This window comes from Neltuma alba, unplaced genomic scaffold (genome assembly GCF_004799145.2).
Source record: "Neltuma alba isolate B1F8T4 unplaced genomic scaffold, ASM479914v2 tig00003241_pilon, whole genome shotgun sequence".
In the NCBI taxonomy this organism is placed as follows: Eukaryota; Viridiplantae; Streptophyta; class Magnoliopsida; order Fabales; family Fabaceae; genus Neltuma; species Neltuma alba.
Window position 1 is genome coordinate 36,231 of NW_021633203.1, and position 15,130 is coordinate 51,360.

Sequence of the window (15,130 nt, forward strand, 5' to 3'; positions counted from 1 at the left end):
TTTTGGCCATAAATCTTTATTTCTTCTGATTATTTGATTAAATCATTGAAATTTGCACGTAATTAATCTGATATATATGATTTCATTTTCATTTCTTCATGATTTAAGGGATCGAGCCAACATATACATATATATATATATATATATATATATATATATTTGTATATATGTTCATATCGTCATTGGCCCATCCCTCTTCTATTTCTTGTGGATAGAGCATATCTTGCTAGCGCATCAGTTACTCCATCATCTCTGCATCACTACTCACAAATGGTGTGTGCTTGTTTTATGGGAGAATCGGAAAAAGATACTTTTTAATTTTTAAAATTTTAAATCAGTCTTATTTACTACTACTTCTGGTTCTTAATATAGGAGCTAATTTGATATTCAATATGATCTTAAATATAAAACTTCAATTCACTTTTTCTTTCATATTTATCAATTTTTTTTCAAAGTAGTCATTATAGTAGTTGTACATATTAAATATTTCATAAAATTATAGTTTTAGCTAATGCACATGATTAGTGAAGGTATTTTAGAAAAGACAACACCTATTTATTATAAATATCTAACTTAACTAATTTTTTTAATCTCCTCAAATTAGTTAATTAGGTCTTACAGTAAGAACCGAAGATAATATATTTTAATAATAATTGAAAATATTTAAAAAGTAAATGTCAACATATTTTATAGTCATATCCTTATTTAAGATTTTGAAACTTAAGAAATATTTTTAAAAAAAATTTCTTATTTTATTTTAATTTTGAGATTTTTTTATTTTTTAAAAAATAGAATTTAAACTAAATTATATAAAAATAAAGAAAAACCATTTTATAAATACTTATACTTTCTTTTAATTTTCATTTTGATACCTGTACTTTGTTTCCTTTTAAATAAATTCTACAACATTGCACTATTACTACTCTTATTTTTATAACTTTATTCTGTTAGTAACATTAGCACTTATTCTAGCGATAACGGCAACGACATTAACAAATTAAGATTAAAAAATTTAATCAAGAGAAATAAAACATATACCAAATCAAAAATTGAGAAAAAATATAATTACTTACAAAATGATTTTCCTAAAAATAATAATAGAGAAAATAAAAATAATAAATAAATAAATACTGCCTGTTTTCAAAAAGAAAAATAAAATCAGACAAAAAAAGAAAACTTTTAAAATTTTCAAAATAATTTTAGCCAAAATTAAAGATTTAGAATGATGGAGGGTATATTAGTAAATTAACCTTATTGCAATATAAATTTTAATTAAGAAATATTATTCTAGTGTAATTGGTTACCAAAGTTTTTGATTAACTAACTGGGTAACCAAGTTAACGACCTGCATTTAAGTACATGATTTGAAAATAGGAGGAGGTATAATTAAGATAAAAAGCAAGAAATATTAAAATATTTTAATTTTTTTATTTATTTTCATCGCATGAGAAGCAAACAAACTCAATTTGCTTCCTGATAATTAATGTTAACCATGATAACGGAATTGTGGCTCTCTCCTTCATTCTATATATAGGGAACAATGCTAAACGAGAACCCAACCTAGCCGCTTGATATCAATCTGGTGGACTCAATCGGCGACTGTCGTCTCTTCCGGTGGACGCAGTCACAGCACGGAGCCTCCCTCGGCCCCTCCCTTGCGTGACGACAGGTAGCCGGCCCTCCCTCCATCGCGTCAGAGACTCGGAACGACAGAGCTCACAACCTCGCAGTCGCCGCCCCAAGCTCCCTCTGCTTCCACCGTTCTCCCCCCAAATTCCTCCTTTCGATAATTCTCAACTTTTCCGTACGATTTTTCTCAGCTTCCGGCGAAATCCACCTTCAATACCATCCGATCGGGTCACAGTCGGCTTTGGTTTTTCTGAGAGCAGAAATTTGATTGAGTTACTGGGTTTTGGTTTCTAGCTGTGGTTACTGATTCAATCGCCATGAGTTTTAACTCCGGAAAGGGAAATACTCCCGCAGGTTTTTGTTCATGTTCTTTGCATCAGCTTGTTTTCCTTTCAATTTATATATCTATTTCCTCAAGATAGTGAGTACTGAATGGGACTATAGTATCTGTCGTTGATATATTTTGGGGGAAAATCGGATTCGCTGCGGCTTTAGTGAATAATAGTATTGACGATTTAAATTGGTAATTTTTCATCCTTTCTTATCTTTAAGTTCTTCTTTTATTTTGTTACATGGCTGTTGTTTACGCCTGCTTCTGGCCATATATTTTTTTGAGCTTCAGTTGTAAGAAGCTTCGATGAATAACACACGTGTTGTTGAACTTTAAGAATTGCTCTGTGCTTGAATTTTTTAAAATTTATAAAAAGATTTTTCTTTTGTTTTTTTTTTTTAAGGTGGGTTGGTGGGTCTCTCTTATTTCTCTTGTTTGGTATGCTTCAGTTTCTCTCACTTTCTGGTCCATCTGTCCTTTTGGTTGGCAGGGTCCTCAGGGGCTAGTGTGGCTGATGATGAGCCTAATGAGTATTCCATTTTGAATCTAGATCTGGACAAGTTCACTTCTGAAGAAGAAGTCTCCCGTCTATTTCAAATGTGGAAGAAGGAGATGAAACGAGAGTATCAAACCCAAGAAGAGGAGTCACAAAAGTTTGAGGTTTTCAAAAGTAATTTGAAGTATATCAAGGAGAAAAATGCAAAAAGAGAGTCACCCAATGACTGCAAGTTGGGTTTGAACCAATTTTCAGATATGAGTTATGAAGAGTTCAGCAAAACTTACTTGCATGAGACAGATGCACCCCCTTCTTGGGGAGCTGTAACTCACGTAATAAGGCGCTAATAAATAAACCCAAGGATCACATGTTGGACGTTTGTAAGTCTTGTACACTTCTAGTGTATGTGTTTTATGTAAAGAAATGGCAAATGATTTGCCTTTGAAATAAAGATTGTGCGTTTTCATTATTAATGAAAGCTCTGACGTACCCTTTGATCTACAAAATGAATTAGGGCTAATTGCTGTACTGAGGGGTAATCTAGTTTCTAAATACTAAAATGGTAACCCCAATAAATTTTACTTATTGTGGACCATCACACGACCAGAAACTTAAGGAACTATATCTTTTTCTGGCCAAACATATGCAACTATTTATTAATAATGTCATTTGAGCTTGATCTGTTGGTGACAAAATAGAGCCTAGTGAAAGCACGATTACTGTGTTTTCCAATTGACCTGGGTCCACCGAAAATTAACTCTCTTCCCCGTGAGAGCCAAAATTCTCCCCCGTGATTCAAGTTTTGTGGAAAGTTAAATCTTACTGTGGTAATAAGAAGAACCATGCTGGAAATCAAGGATGATTTACGATGGGTGCCACCTATATGCCTTTGCGTGTTTGTTTAATTTTAAGAATCCAGTGATAAGTGATGGTTCTATAAAAAGCTGTGAAGATTGATGAATGGATCTGTTAAGGCCGTGAAGATCAGCTGAAATCTGGAGGATAAAAAGCTTCTAGTCTTTTATCTTGTTTATGCACCGCAAGATTGTGATTTGTGAACCTTTCTTCAAGAGGACTTCCTTTTGGAAAATGTTGCTCAGTGTTGCAACTTAGCTCCTGTTGATAAGCTAAAGAATTGTTTAATGGGTTTATTGCATTTATGATTTCCCTTTTTTTTTTTGTGTGTGACTCCTCTAAATAGATTATTGGCTAGCACTCATCTTTCTTATGTCCTGCTTTCATGTCTCTGAGATAACCATCATATTTATCGCACGAGATGGATGGAATCTTTTTTTATGTATGTAATCATTATTGGTCCGCGTGCGTGGTACTTTCAATTCTGGTCCTTTCGTGGAAAGTTTTTTCAGTAAATGATTTATTATGTAATATTGAGCTAAAATAATTGAGTTGGGGTCACGATTAAACCTTATCTTGAAGTTTGTTGTAATAATGTGGGAAAACTAATTTGGCAGTCATAGTTTTGTCAGATTTTGAATCGAGTACTTCTAATTTTGTTTTGTTTTTTATTATTGAATCCTTATACAACTCTTATCCTTATTATTTTGTCACCTATAGGAAAAAAATTTGATTTTTTTTATTTGTCATTTGTATCCTTTTTTAACGCATTATTTTTAATTTTACTGCTGGTCAAAAAAATTTTTTTACTTCTACTAGTTAAAGGTCAAGAAAGAAGGAATGAGTAAGAAAAAATATGCTAGTATTTAATATTCTCTATGATGGGGGCAAAAGTGAAAGATTTAATCTATTTAATACTCTCCTTGGTATGTGAAAAACTATTAAAAGTGACAAATACTCCCTCCAATCCTATTTGTAAGTTTTAAATTTGGAAAGGGGTATGGTCTATTTATCAGCTTTAATTTGGGTTTGTCTTAGATTTAATTAATATAATGTATTTTTTAATGTTGCCCCTGGTTATTTTTCTTATACCATATTTTTTTCACACATTTTCTTTCATCATTTCTTTTCATTTATTATAAAGACATATTTAAAAAGAAAAATATATTTTGAATCTATTTATTATTTTAAATTAATTTCAACTACTTACTCGATTTTTGTGAATTAATTATTCGATGTTTATAATAAAGACCGGAATGAGTAATAAGTTGGTAGTTTTTTTTTTTTTTTTTGGACAGAAGTAATAAGTTGGTAGTTTATTACTACGACTACGTTACACCGTTAATGAGTTGTGACCTGGGACTGAAAAAGCTGCAAATCCTTTTTTTCCCCTAAAAGCCTGCTCTCTCTCATCTCTCAGCCAGTCAGACCAGTTTTCGCTGCCCAGAAGAAGTGTCAATGGTCATCAGAGCTGCCTATGGTTCAGACTTCAGATCATTGGAGAAGGGGAAAACATCTCTGTATTTGATGTGTTGCCGCTCGGCTTTAGATCCACGCGGCTTCTCCTGGCTCATGGTCGCATCAGAAGCTAAAGCACGATTTTATAATCGAAACAAGTTTCGGTTGTGATGAGTATCCTAAATAAGTTTAGATGTAAATTATCTATATCTTATTTACATGGCTTAAATTTGATTTTTTTTAATTTTTATTTGTTTAAAATAATGATTTTAATATGTATATAATTTAAAATAACCATAATATCTTAACTATCATTTTTTTTAAAAATAATTTTTCCTATTTAAAAATAATTAATTAAATATTTTAAATCTGAACTATTTAAATTAGATATACACGGTCCAAACCTGATGAGTTTAGGGTTCTCATCATGGTGATGAGTATTGAAGCTGATTCTTTTTATAATCAATGATCACCGGATGTAGTTAAAATGCCTTTATATCTCTATGCTGAGCGTGGGAATTTGTTTGTGTATATATACATATATATATATATATATATATATATCCACAACCTATTTTTTCAAAGTCCTTATTTTGTCAATAAGTTTGAATTTGAATTAAATAATATTTCTTACTTTCTTAATATAAGACCTAATTGGAAAGTTAATATTAATTCTATATGTAAAACCTATCTCACATATTTATTAATTTTTTTCAAAGTAACTCTATTGATCTTCCCCAACAATAATTAAATAAGAGAGTGAGGAAAAAATTAAGAAAGATGCTTAAGATGTATTTAAAAAAAAAGTTATATTAACTAATTTAACAAACACCCTTAATTTATTCAAATTAGTTAATTAGGTCTTATAATTTATCTTTATTTTAATTTTGTTCTTTATAACTTCAAACTTCTTCAAATTTATATCAGTTTAAAATGTTAATTTCTATATTTTAACAAAAATCTGGACTATTTTACATATTGAGATATTAAAATGTTATATACGGGATAAAGCAGCATCTACCACCCATATGTTATTTTTTAGATGCATTCATTATGCTGATATTATTTTTTTAGTTACATCTAACACCTTAATCTTATTTATGGTTTATGGCTAAAAATACACTATCAATAAAAAGAAAAAAAAATTTACGTTAAGTTTCTTATACACATTACATCAATTCTCCAATCACGTGTTGGTCATGTGTTTTTGTTTATAATACTACTACCTCCGATCTTTATTATAAGACCTCATTTGACTTTTTGTTTGGTCCTAATTATAAGACCCCAATCCATTTTGTCTCCCATATTTATGTATTTTTTTCCAAGATAATCCTTCTAATAATGATAATTCTAGCCAATATACTTAATTAGCAAGGATATTTTAGGAATGACAATACTTATTTATTATAAATAACTAATTTAACTTACTTCCTTAATCTCCTCAAATAAGTCAACTGGATCTTATAATTAGGACCGGAGGTAGTATTAATTAAGTATTAATATATGTAACATCAGAAACTTTGTAAGTATTGTCGTAAATAAAATTAAGGTATTGAAAACATAAAAAAATTAGGATGCTAAATATATTTTAAATACAATTAAAGTATTTGATCCCCGTCAGAGATAACATTACGATGGGGATGTCATTTAGCCTTTATATATATATATATATATATATATATATATATATATATAGGCCATAGAATGTGATGGAAATTTTTTTTTAATATATAATCGTTTGTACGCGTGGCACTTTCAGTCATTGTCTTTGTTCATTTTGGTTTTCTTTTTGTTTTGTTTTCTATTGTATGGGTGGCACGTGGTCGCTGGGCGCGTGGAAAGCTTCTTTCCACTAGGGGCCTACTTCAGTACCAAAACCCTTTGATCGAAATCACCGATTTGAGTATTTGAACCTGTCGGCTCCTTTCCAGCGCTGCGCTTCCATTATTATCTTCCTCTTTTAGTCATCCATAAAAGGAAGAACCCGTGTCTTGGGCCATGTTGTAACAACTCTATATATAACAACCTTTTTGTTTTTGTAATTTTAACATTTGAGGAAAAAAAACCTTTTCAATATTACCTCTGTCTTTAATATAAAAACTAAATACCTAATTTAAGTAGATTAAAAAAAATAATTAAGTTAGTTATTTCTAATAAATATGTATTATTTTTTCTAAAATATTATTATTAATCAAATGTATTGGTTAGAACTCCTATTATTACAAGGACTATTTTGAGACAAAATAGATAAATATGATAAACAAAGTGGGTTGGGGTCTTATATTTAAGACTAAAAGCTTAAGGACCGGAAGTAATACTATTTACAACAATTTTTTTTTTTTTACGATTTCAACATTTGAAAATAAATACAAATAAGGTCACGTTGTTAAAAAAATGTGTTGTAAATGATATTGGTGAATTGGTGAATGAAGTTAACTTGCCCTTAATTTGTCGCTTTGGGGTTATTCTAAAAATTAACCGAATTAATGCAATATAGTGCACAATCCGGGTCGTATTCACTTTGAGGAGCCGAAAACGAAATTAAATCCTAGTAAATAAATGCAAGTAACCTAAATTATAAAAAAGATTTTTAATTTGAGAATTTCTAATTAAACACTATGAATTAAATTGAAATTAAAATACTTTTTTTTTGTTTTTATGTAAAAATGATTAAAATGAATGAAAATTAAAAAAATGAAAATGAGACACACAAATAACACTGATAAAAATCAATCCTCCAATTCAACAACGCAGCAATCATCACTCTAAAAGATGTGAGAGTTAAAAACAATGAATTAAGAATTATAATTAAGCTTTTGATCCAACAACCGAGCCACCTCGAGTTGCCACAAAATATTTTTCTAAAATCCCAATTTACTAACTGCAACCAGAATAGTAAAATGGGATTAAGGATGCTAAAAACAAATGCTTAATTAGAACTCTTAAATCCAAAATAACAGAATTAAAGCTAGCAAGAGACAATATGATCCAAATTTCTAAGCCACTTTAGAAAATCACAATATATTAACTCCAAAATCAATACAAATGTCATAACCACAACATTATAATTGAAATCAAAACTATAAACAGCCCAATGTCAAATACTAAGCAATAATTCAGTCACGATAATCTCCAAATATAATCAGATTAAGCAATATAATTATCCCAACAATCAGAAAAACTATCCTAAGACCTAGGAATTGTTAAACAATTATTAAATAAAAAATTAAAGCAACTAAAACTTCCCTTTATAATCCAAACTCATGTCATTATTGTTGAATTGGAAGATTATGAAACTCTAGTCTCGGTTTGCCATAAAAAATGCCATAATTAGAGCTCTGTTACAGGCTTCCATGAAAGAGACGTGATGAAGTCGTCAGACCGAGATGAAGAAGACGCTGATATACTCAAGCTGAATCCTTCACTTTGTTCGCACGGCCGTCACTGGTTCGGCCACGCCGTCTTCTCTCTGCTTGTTGTCTTGTGCTTCAGCGCCGCCAGCCAGCGTCTCATCTCTTTCAGCTCGTCCCTCAGCTCGTGTTGTGTCTGCTCGTTCTGTCCGCCGCACCTCAGCTCTGTTTTCAGCGCCGCTTGCGTCCTCTCCGTCTCTGTTCGTGCTTCGGTGGTTGGTGTCCCCCGTCGCTAATTCTCTCTGCCACCAGAAATATTCAACGGAGAAGATGATGAATGGTCCCCTCGCTCGCCGCCCAGCTCGCTTGCATCTCTCCTCTGTTTTCGTCTCAGCCGCCGTCCAGCTCTTTCCTCTGTTTCGCCTCCCGGTCCCCTGATGATGAATGTAATATTAGATATTAGGGGTGGAGCAAAACACAGCGTTTTGCTCCCCCTTTTATTATTTTATTTTTTTTCTTTTTTTTTAATTTATTTTTTTCTTTTCTCTTTCTTCTTTTTTTTTTTTTTATTTATTTTCAAAATCTTCCAAAAACCTGCAAGCAAAAATTTAAAGATAAAGTAGCATTAATTGTCCTCCAAAATCAATTAGTCACAATTAAACCAAAATATGACAATTTTGCCCCTATAAAATAATAATTCAAAATAAAACATATTAAATCATTTAACAATCAATTAAGGCCAAAAAGACTAATTAAGTTGACAAAACCCATATAAAAGATATCAAAATATATAAAAATAATTGAGTTTGTTAGTGAAGCTCTATAAAAATGTTATGAATGCCGTTAGTAGTGTAGCGAAAGATTTATAACGAGGCTCTTTTACTTGTATTTTTTTCAAGTGTTGAAATGGTAAAAAAAAAAAATTGTTCTAAATAGTGTTGATGGTGTGCTAAAACTCGTCATACGTGTTGTTATTGCCGTTGGAAGTGTGACAAATGATTTTTAACAGGGCCTTTTGCTTTGATATTTACCTGTGTGTTATTTTGTACATTTTTATAGTAAATAGTTTGGCGGCTCAATGTTTATCAAACCTTTTTGCAAGCTAGGTGTTTGCACTACAAGTGCACGGATCGTGATAAATAATAAAGTGATAAGTAAACTATCGTTCTTACAAAGATTTGGTTATAAAACCTAGTCAAGTATTGATTATCACACTTTACCTAATTTGAATTACATAAATATATCAAGAGTGAATGAAAACTATTTTCAAAATTAGAAATTAATAAAAAGAAAAAGTAATTTTTTAACTCCAAGGACAAAATAGGTGTTAGGATTATCTAACTTGAATTTTTTTTTAAAAAAATAAAGGATCATATTATTAAATTTAGCAACATTTCAAATTTCTATTTTAGTCATGAGTATTTATTTGGAATTTTGAAGTTTGAGATATTCTGTTTTGTTTTTTTGCAATTCAAAGAGCATTTGTTTAAAAAAATTTTTGCTAATAAATATGCATGTAAGAAAACCATCATATGTATAAGAATGTGATGAAATCTTTGTCATTTTATATATAATGAAGCTCAATCTTTGTATTTTTATATATAATTGTTTGTACCTGGGGCCCTCTCAATTATTATATTTATTTATTTATTTTCTTTAGTTCGCAACTGTGTGGGCGGTCATGGTTGCTGCATGGAAGGCTTGGCGTTCCCTGTGTCGCTACTCGCTATTATCCTCGCCCCAAGCTGTTCATCTCAGATAATTTGTCTCCATTCTTCCTCCTTTCCCTATATTTCCAGATACTCCTCATCTTCTTAATATAAGACCTATTTAATTAATTTAATTAAATTAAAAAAGTTAGGTAAGTTAGTTAATTATAAAAAATATGACATGTTTTTTAAAATACTATAATAATTTTTTGTCATATTTTCAATCCTTCTAGCTACTTGATTATGGTTGACAGAATATTAATAGAGATAATTTGATAAATATGTGAAATAGACTTTATATTTAGGATTAAAATTAACTTAATAATTAGATTATATATTCAGGACCGGAGGAGTACTACAAATTTATTAATATTTGACGCATAATACTTGACGGTTGAAAAAATAAAAGTCAAATATGATGAGGCGGAGATGTAAGTAATAATTATTTGACGGTTACAATATCAAACCGTCAAATATTGGATAAGCAAACTTGACGGTTAAATATAAAAACCGTTAAATATTTATATGCGAGTATTTATTAAACGGTTCTTGTTATTAACCGACAAGTTTCATCGCTCTTCTTTTAACCCTCTTTGCCATGTTATTTCATTCATTCCTTCTCAATCACTAATCGGCCCCTCATTCCCTTCTTCACTTTCACTCAACCCTCTCGCCTTAGGTCTCATAAGTTCTTGACGAATCTCCTGCTGCCGACTCTTGCGCTTAGCTTCTTTGGTCATGTTCTCATTAGATTCATTTTTCGCTCAGCCGTGGGTTGCCATTCTTCATTTGTTCAGTCTTTCTTCCTCCTCGTTCTTCCTTTGCATTTGTCTTCCATTGTTTTCAGTCGTTGGTCTCCCTTCCTTTTTATTAAGGTTTGTTTTTCATTGTTTTGATTGTTTTCATATTTCTCTTTTGTTCATACTCCTCAATGAGATCAAAATGCAAACCCTAGCGAATCCCAATCTCCATTGTCTTAGGTGCACCGTGTCGCCAAGAAACCCACTCCACTACTACCAACGAAGCTCACCTTACCTCTGTCTAAGCAGTAATGATGAACTATCAACTTCTCAAAATTGAACCCAAGGAACTGCAACTTTTATGTGAGTATATGATTTCTGGGTTGTTTAGAGTCATTCATTCTATATATGTTTATTTTTAATAGCGATATTGGTTTTGTGTAGACTGGTGGGAATAGAAAAAATTGAGAGAAGAGAGTAAGGTTAAAGGAAGATGCAAGGAAAACTGATAGAAAATTGGAGGCAAAGTTGGAGAGAGAGGAGACCATGAAAGAGAGTGAAAGAGACATGAAGGAGGATATGGAGAGAGATAGTGTGAGAGTGAGATTGAGAGGCTGAGAAATAGAAATAAACAGAGTTGAAAGAAATAAAGGCATAGAGGCGTGTGAGCTTTAAAAGTAGCATTCAACTATTTAGAACATTGAGCTTGTCTTTCATGAAGGTAAAGGAGCAAAAAAAAAGCCAATCATGTTTAATATTTTTGCCCAAGTGTTGGGTGAATGCCTGAATGAGGCACACTTGTTTATATTGTATTTCTTTGAGTACAAAGAATATAAGCATTGCCTTTACTCTTATATTATCCTGTATATTTCATTACTTAGCCCTCCTTGACTAGCTTGCTGGCTATTATTAATATCATAACCAATATTGGCTATGGGTTTGATGTTTGGACCTTGTTAACACTCAAGATTGAATGATTTGGGTTATAACCTTTGCTTGTTTGCTTGCTCTGTATTCTTATCTAATTTTTCTGCTGAGGTTGTAACATGTTTGAAACATGAGATAATCAACTTTTTTAATCTAGCTGCAACATGTTTCACTACCTTACTTTTGGCCTTCTTTCACTGTTTCACTACCATACTTAGCATCAATGTAATTATGAATATTGGCTATGGGTTTAATGCTTGGACCTTGATAGCAGTACCACTCTTAGGTATAGAATAATATCAACCAAATATGATGTTGCTTTGAAAGTCCAAGCAGGTCTATATATGCAGCCAATTGATGATCATATATAAATGACCGTGCAACTATAATTGGATCTTCTAATATTAATAGGAGTTTGCTAGGTTCAAGAGACTCTGAAATATTATTCATATTTGAGGCATTGCTAAACTTCTTGTTTTCAGTGCTTTGTAATAGGTTTCCATGAGGAGCAGCAAATTACTTTGAGTCTTATTCATACACACACACACATAATCCTCATTGGAGTGGTAATTGAAGACAAAGAGCATGTCAATTCATTGATGAATGGAAAACCATGGAAGGTTGGGAAACTTTTTAACCTCGGTTGCTTCTTATGGTCTGAGCACGCACCTTGGTCTAAATACTGAAGGGTTAAATAAAATTAGGGATCTAGTAGTAGATACAAGCTCTTTTTACAGCGTCTTCTTTTGTTGCCAATAAATCTATGATTTTATCACTAATGAAATTGCAGGTTCCTTCACTCAACTAATTTTGTGCGTCCTAGAACATTCCCCCCTTTTCTGCTGTAACTTATATTCAGTAACTTAAACCAGTTGATTCATTTATTATTTATTATTTTGACAGCTTCAACCTAGGAATTATAAGCTTGAAGCAATTGTAGCGGGAACAATTTTCCTGTTTCGCAACAAGAGGAAAGCATTGAGGCATCTTTACAGTGTACAATAAAGGCATTGAAAATATAGTGACAATGTTCTTCAAGATGGTGGAATTTTTTTAATAAAATTTCTTTTTATATAGGGAGTGTTCAAGTGATTTTTTTTTGTATAGGGAGTGCGTGCTCTGATTAATTTCTTAAATTGTACTATGCTTATTTATAATTTATTAAATGTATTGGATTTTGAATTTCATAAATATAATTTTTATAGTGTTCTTCTCCTTTTAGCATTCAAATTAATTATATTGTGCATTATAATAAATATTAACAGTAAAAATAAATAAAAACAAATAATAAAAAATAACTATATATAATAAAAAAATTAAAGCCACCTCATTTGACGGTTCTTTATTAAGAACCGTCAAATAAGGTGTGACTTTTCACTCCTTATTTGACGGTTCTTAACAAAGAACCGTCAAATAAGGTGACAGAATATTTGACGGTTTGGAACCGTCAAATATTTTGCTCTGAGAATATATGACGGGTTCTTATTTGACCGTTCAAAACTGTCAAATATAGATAAAAATAACTGTCAAATATTAACAATTTTGTAGTAGTTTATATATTCAGGACCGGAGGAGTATTTTCTAACTTTTCTTTTCTTATATGATTAGTTCATGCTCAGTTACCCCTATTCCGTTATGTATATCTCGTAAAAGTATATGTTTGAGTGTAACATCTCAACTTTTGGGTCTAGAATTACTAGAAATAGCCTGAATTGGATAGGCTACCAGACCCCTATTAGCAGAGGTCCCAAATATGAGAAAGGAAGTCAAAACAGTTTTAGGGACTAAACTGCAAAGTAAAAATTTTCAGGGGTTCAAGTATAATCAAGGCTAGAGGTTCCAGTAAAGTCTTAAGGGCCCATAAAGAGAAAAGAGAGTAGAAATAGGCCAAGGGTTAAGTTAGAAACCTCAAAGAGAGGATTGTATGAAGTTAAGTCCAAGCAGGAACTAAACCGTAAATTCAGAAAGTTATGACCAACAGGGGTAAAAATGGAAGAGTATACAGAGGATTCCAAGAAAATCCTAAAAAATGGAAAATAATATTCTAAGGCTCTTCTATGAAGATAAAGGACGAAAATACTCCTGAGGCAGCTTAAATGGAATTTATGAGGTTATGACTAGTAAAAAGTATACCGTTTGAGGTAATTATTTAAAATAGCAAGAGACCTCAAAAATGTATACAAAAATGAGATTAAATGGTTGAAAGGTTGTACTAATTTATAAAATTAGTCCCGCAACCAAAAGGCTAGTGGAATGGCTTTAATAAATTAAAAAGCTGATTATGCCGATAAAAAGGTATTTTAGTAAATGAATTTTTTTGCAAGGCTTAAAGAGAGTGTTATGGCCTGAGAAAATTCATAGATATTCTCTAGAATTAAAGGGAATTTATGGAGTAGACAGAATAATTTTCTGAGCTCCAGAAGGCCATAAACAAAGCCAGAGAAACGTGGGCCAAGTAAATTCAGAGGAAACTTAAGGATTAAGTTTTGATCAAACGGCTAGGATCTAATCTCTCTTCTCCTCCACCACTTTTGTGGCACTTGGCGTCTTCTAGAAGAATGAGATAAGGATGATGCAAGAAGATGATGCAATGATGATGTAAAAGTCAACTTAAAGTTCCAAGATTGCCCTTACTCTTTCTATTAGCCACTAAGGGTATTTTGGTTCATTCAAGCCAAAGTTTTGACTATGAATACCCCACCTTGGAAGAGTATTTTGGCAGCCATTTTTAGAGGAAAAACTCTGCCAAAATTTAGAGAGAAAAACATAGAGGTGAAGGCCAAGAAAAAAAAACAAGATTCAAGCTTCAAGATCAAGGTATGTGATGGTTGTAGCATCTGATTTGATGCCTATTTTGAATAAGTTACTCTTTGTATCTGATTCTGAGATTTGGCATAATTAAATTACACTCTGTAAGCTTTAAATCCATAGGTATAACACTTCATTTGGATATGTGTACGATTTATGGTGATTTTTCAAAGTTAAGGTTTGAAATCTGGAAAGAGTGTTTAACCTTTGAAAGAGTGTCAAATTCCGTACAATTCTGGTACTGTTCATCATAGAATTGGTTCCTGAAACTATTTTTCCTTTAAATAGAATTTAAGGATCTTTCAGTGAGATTTGGAACCACTTATTTTTTATTTTTCTAGAATTAATTATGAATTTTCAAAGTTGAGCAAAAATTCTGGAATTTCTGCGTGAACAGTACCTGTGAAACAAAATTTTCAGATTTGATCTTCTTGTATCTAAGGCCATCTAAAGCGGTCCTAATTGACAAGAAATGGATCTTAAGAATGGGAAATGATGAGATTTATATTAGAAAAGCTAGAAAGAAAACCCTAAAATTAAGAGAAAGAGGTTAAGTTCAAGAGAGATAGTCTTGAACCTTATGTAATCTCTTAGTCCTAATAAATTGTATGATCATTATGACTATGTTTAGGACCTTGGAACATCCAAGAGGATGTTTGGTGATATTAATCAAATGCCCACATGGTTAGAAAGTCAAGGGAGTCAAAGGAAAAGAAAGAGGAAAGCTTGAGGTGTAAGGTAGTGAACTTACCTATTGTCATTGCTTGATGTTGTATGCTTGTGTGTTGCTGTGTACATGTTATTTGAATGTTATTGTGACATGTTTT

General features: G+C 31.6%; 1 protein-coding gene across 1 annotated transcript; it reads left to right on the forward strand.

The window, feature by feature from the left end:
- The first annotated feature begins 1,815 nt into the window (after positions 1-1,815).
- Positions 1,816-2,925, forward strand: LOC114741038 (P34 probable thiol protease-like). The gene is made up of 2 exons (XM_028929297.1): positions 1,816-1,983; positions 2,451-2,925. Exons 1-2 carry the CDS (start codon positions 1,947-1,949, stop codon positions 2,801-2,803), a joined length of 390 nt encoding a protein of 129 aa, XP_028785130.1. The 5' UTR covers positions 1,816-1,946; the 3' UTR covers positions 2,804-2,925.
- The last annotated feature ends 12,205 nt before the right edge of the window (positions 2,926-15,130 follow it).

Excerpts from the sequence above, each read along its gene's own strand:
- LOC114741038 (XM_028929297.1), top strand. The coding sequence starts at position 1,947 with ATGAGTTTTAACTCCGGAAAGGGAAATACTCCCGCAG. Across the intron at positions 1,984-2,450 it reads AAAGGGAAATACTCCCGCAG|GGTCCTCAGGGGCTAGTGTG; the intron begins GTTTTTGTTCAT and ends TTTGGTTGGCAG.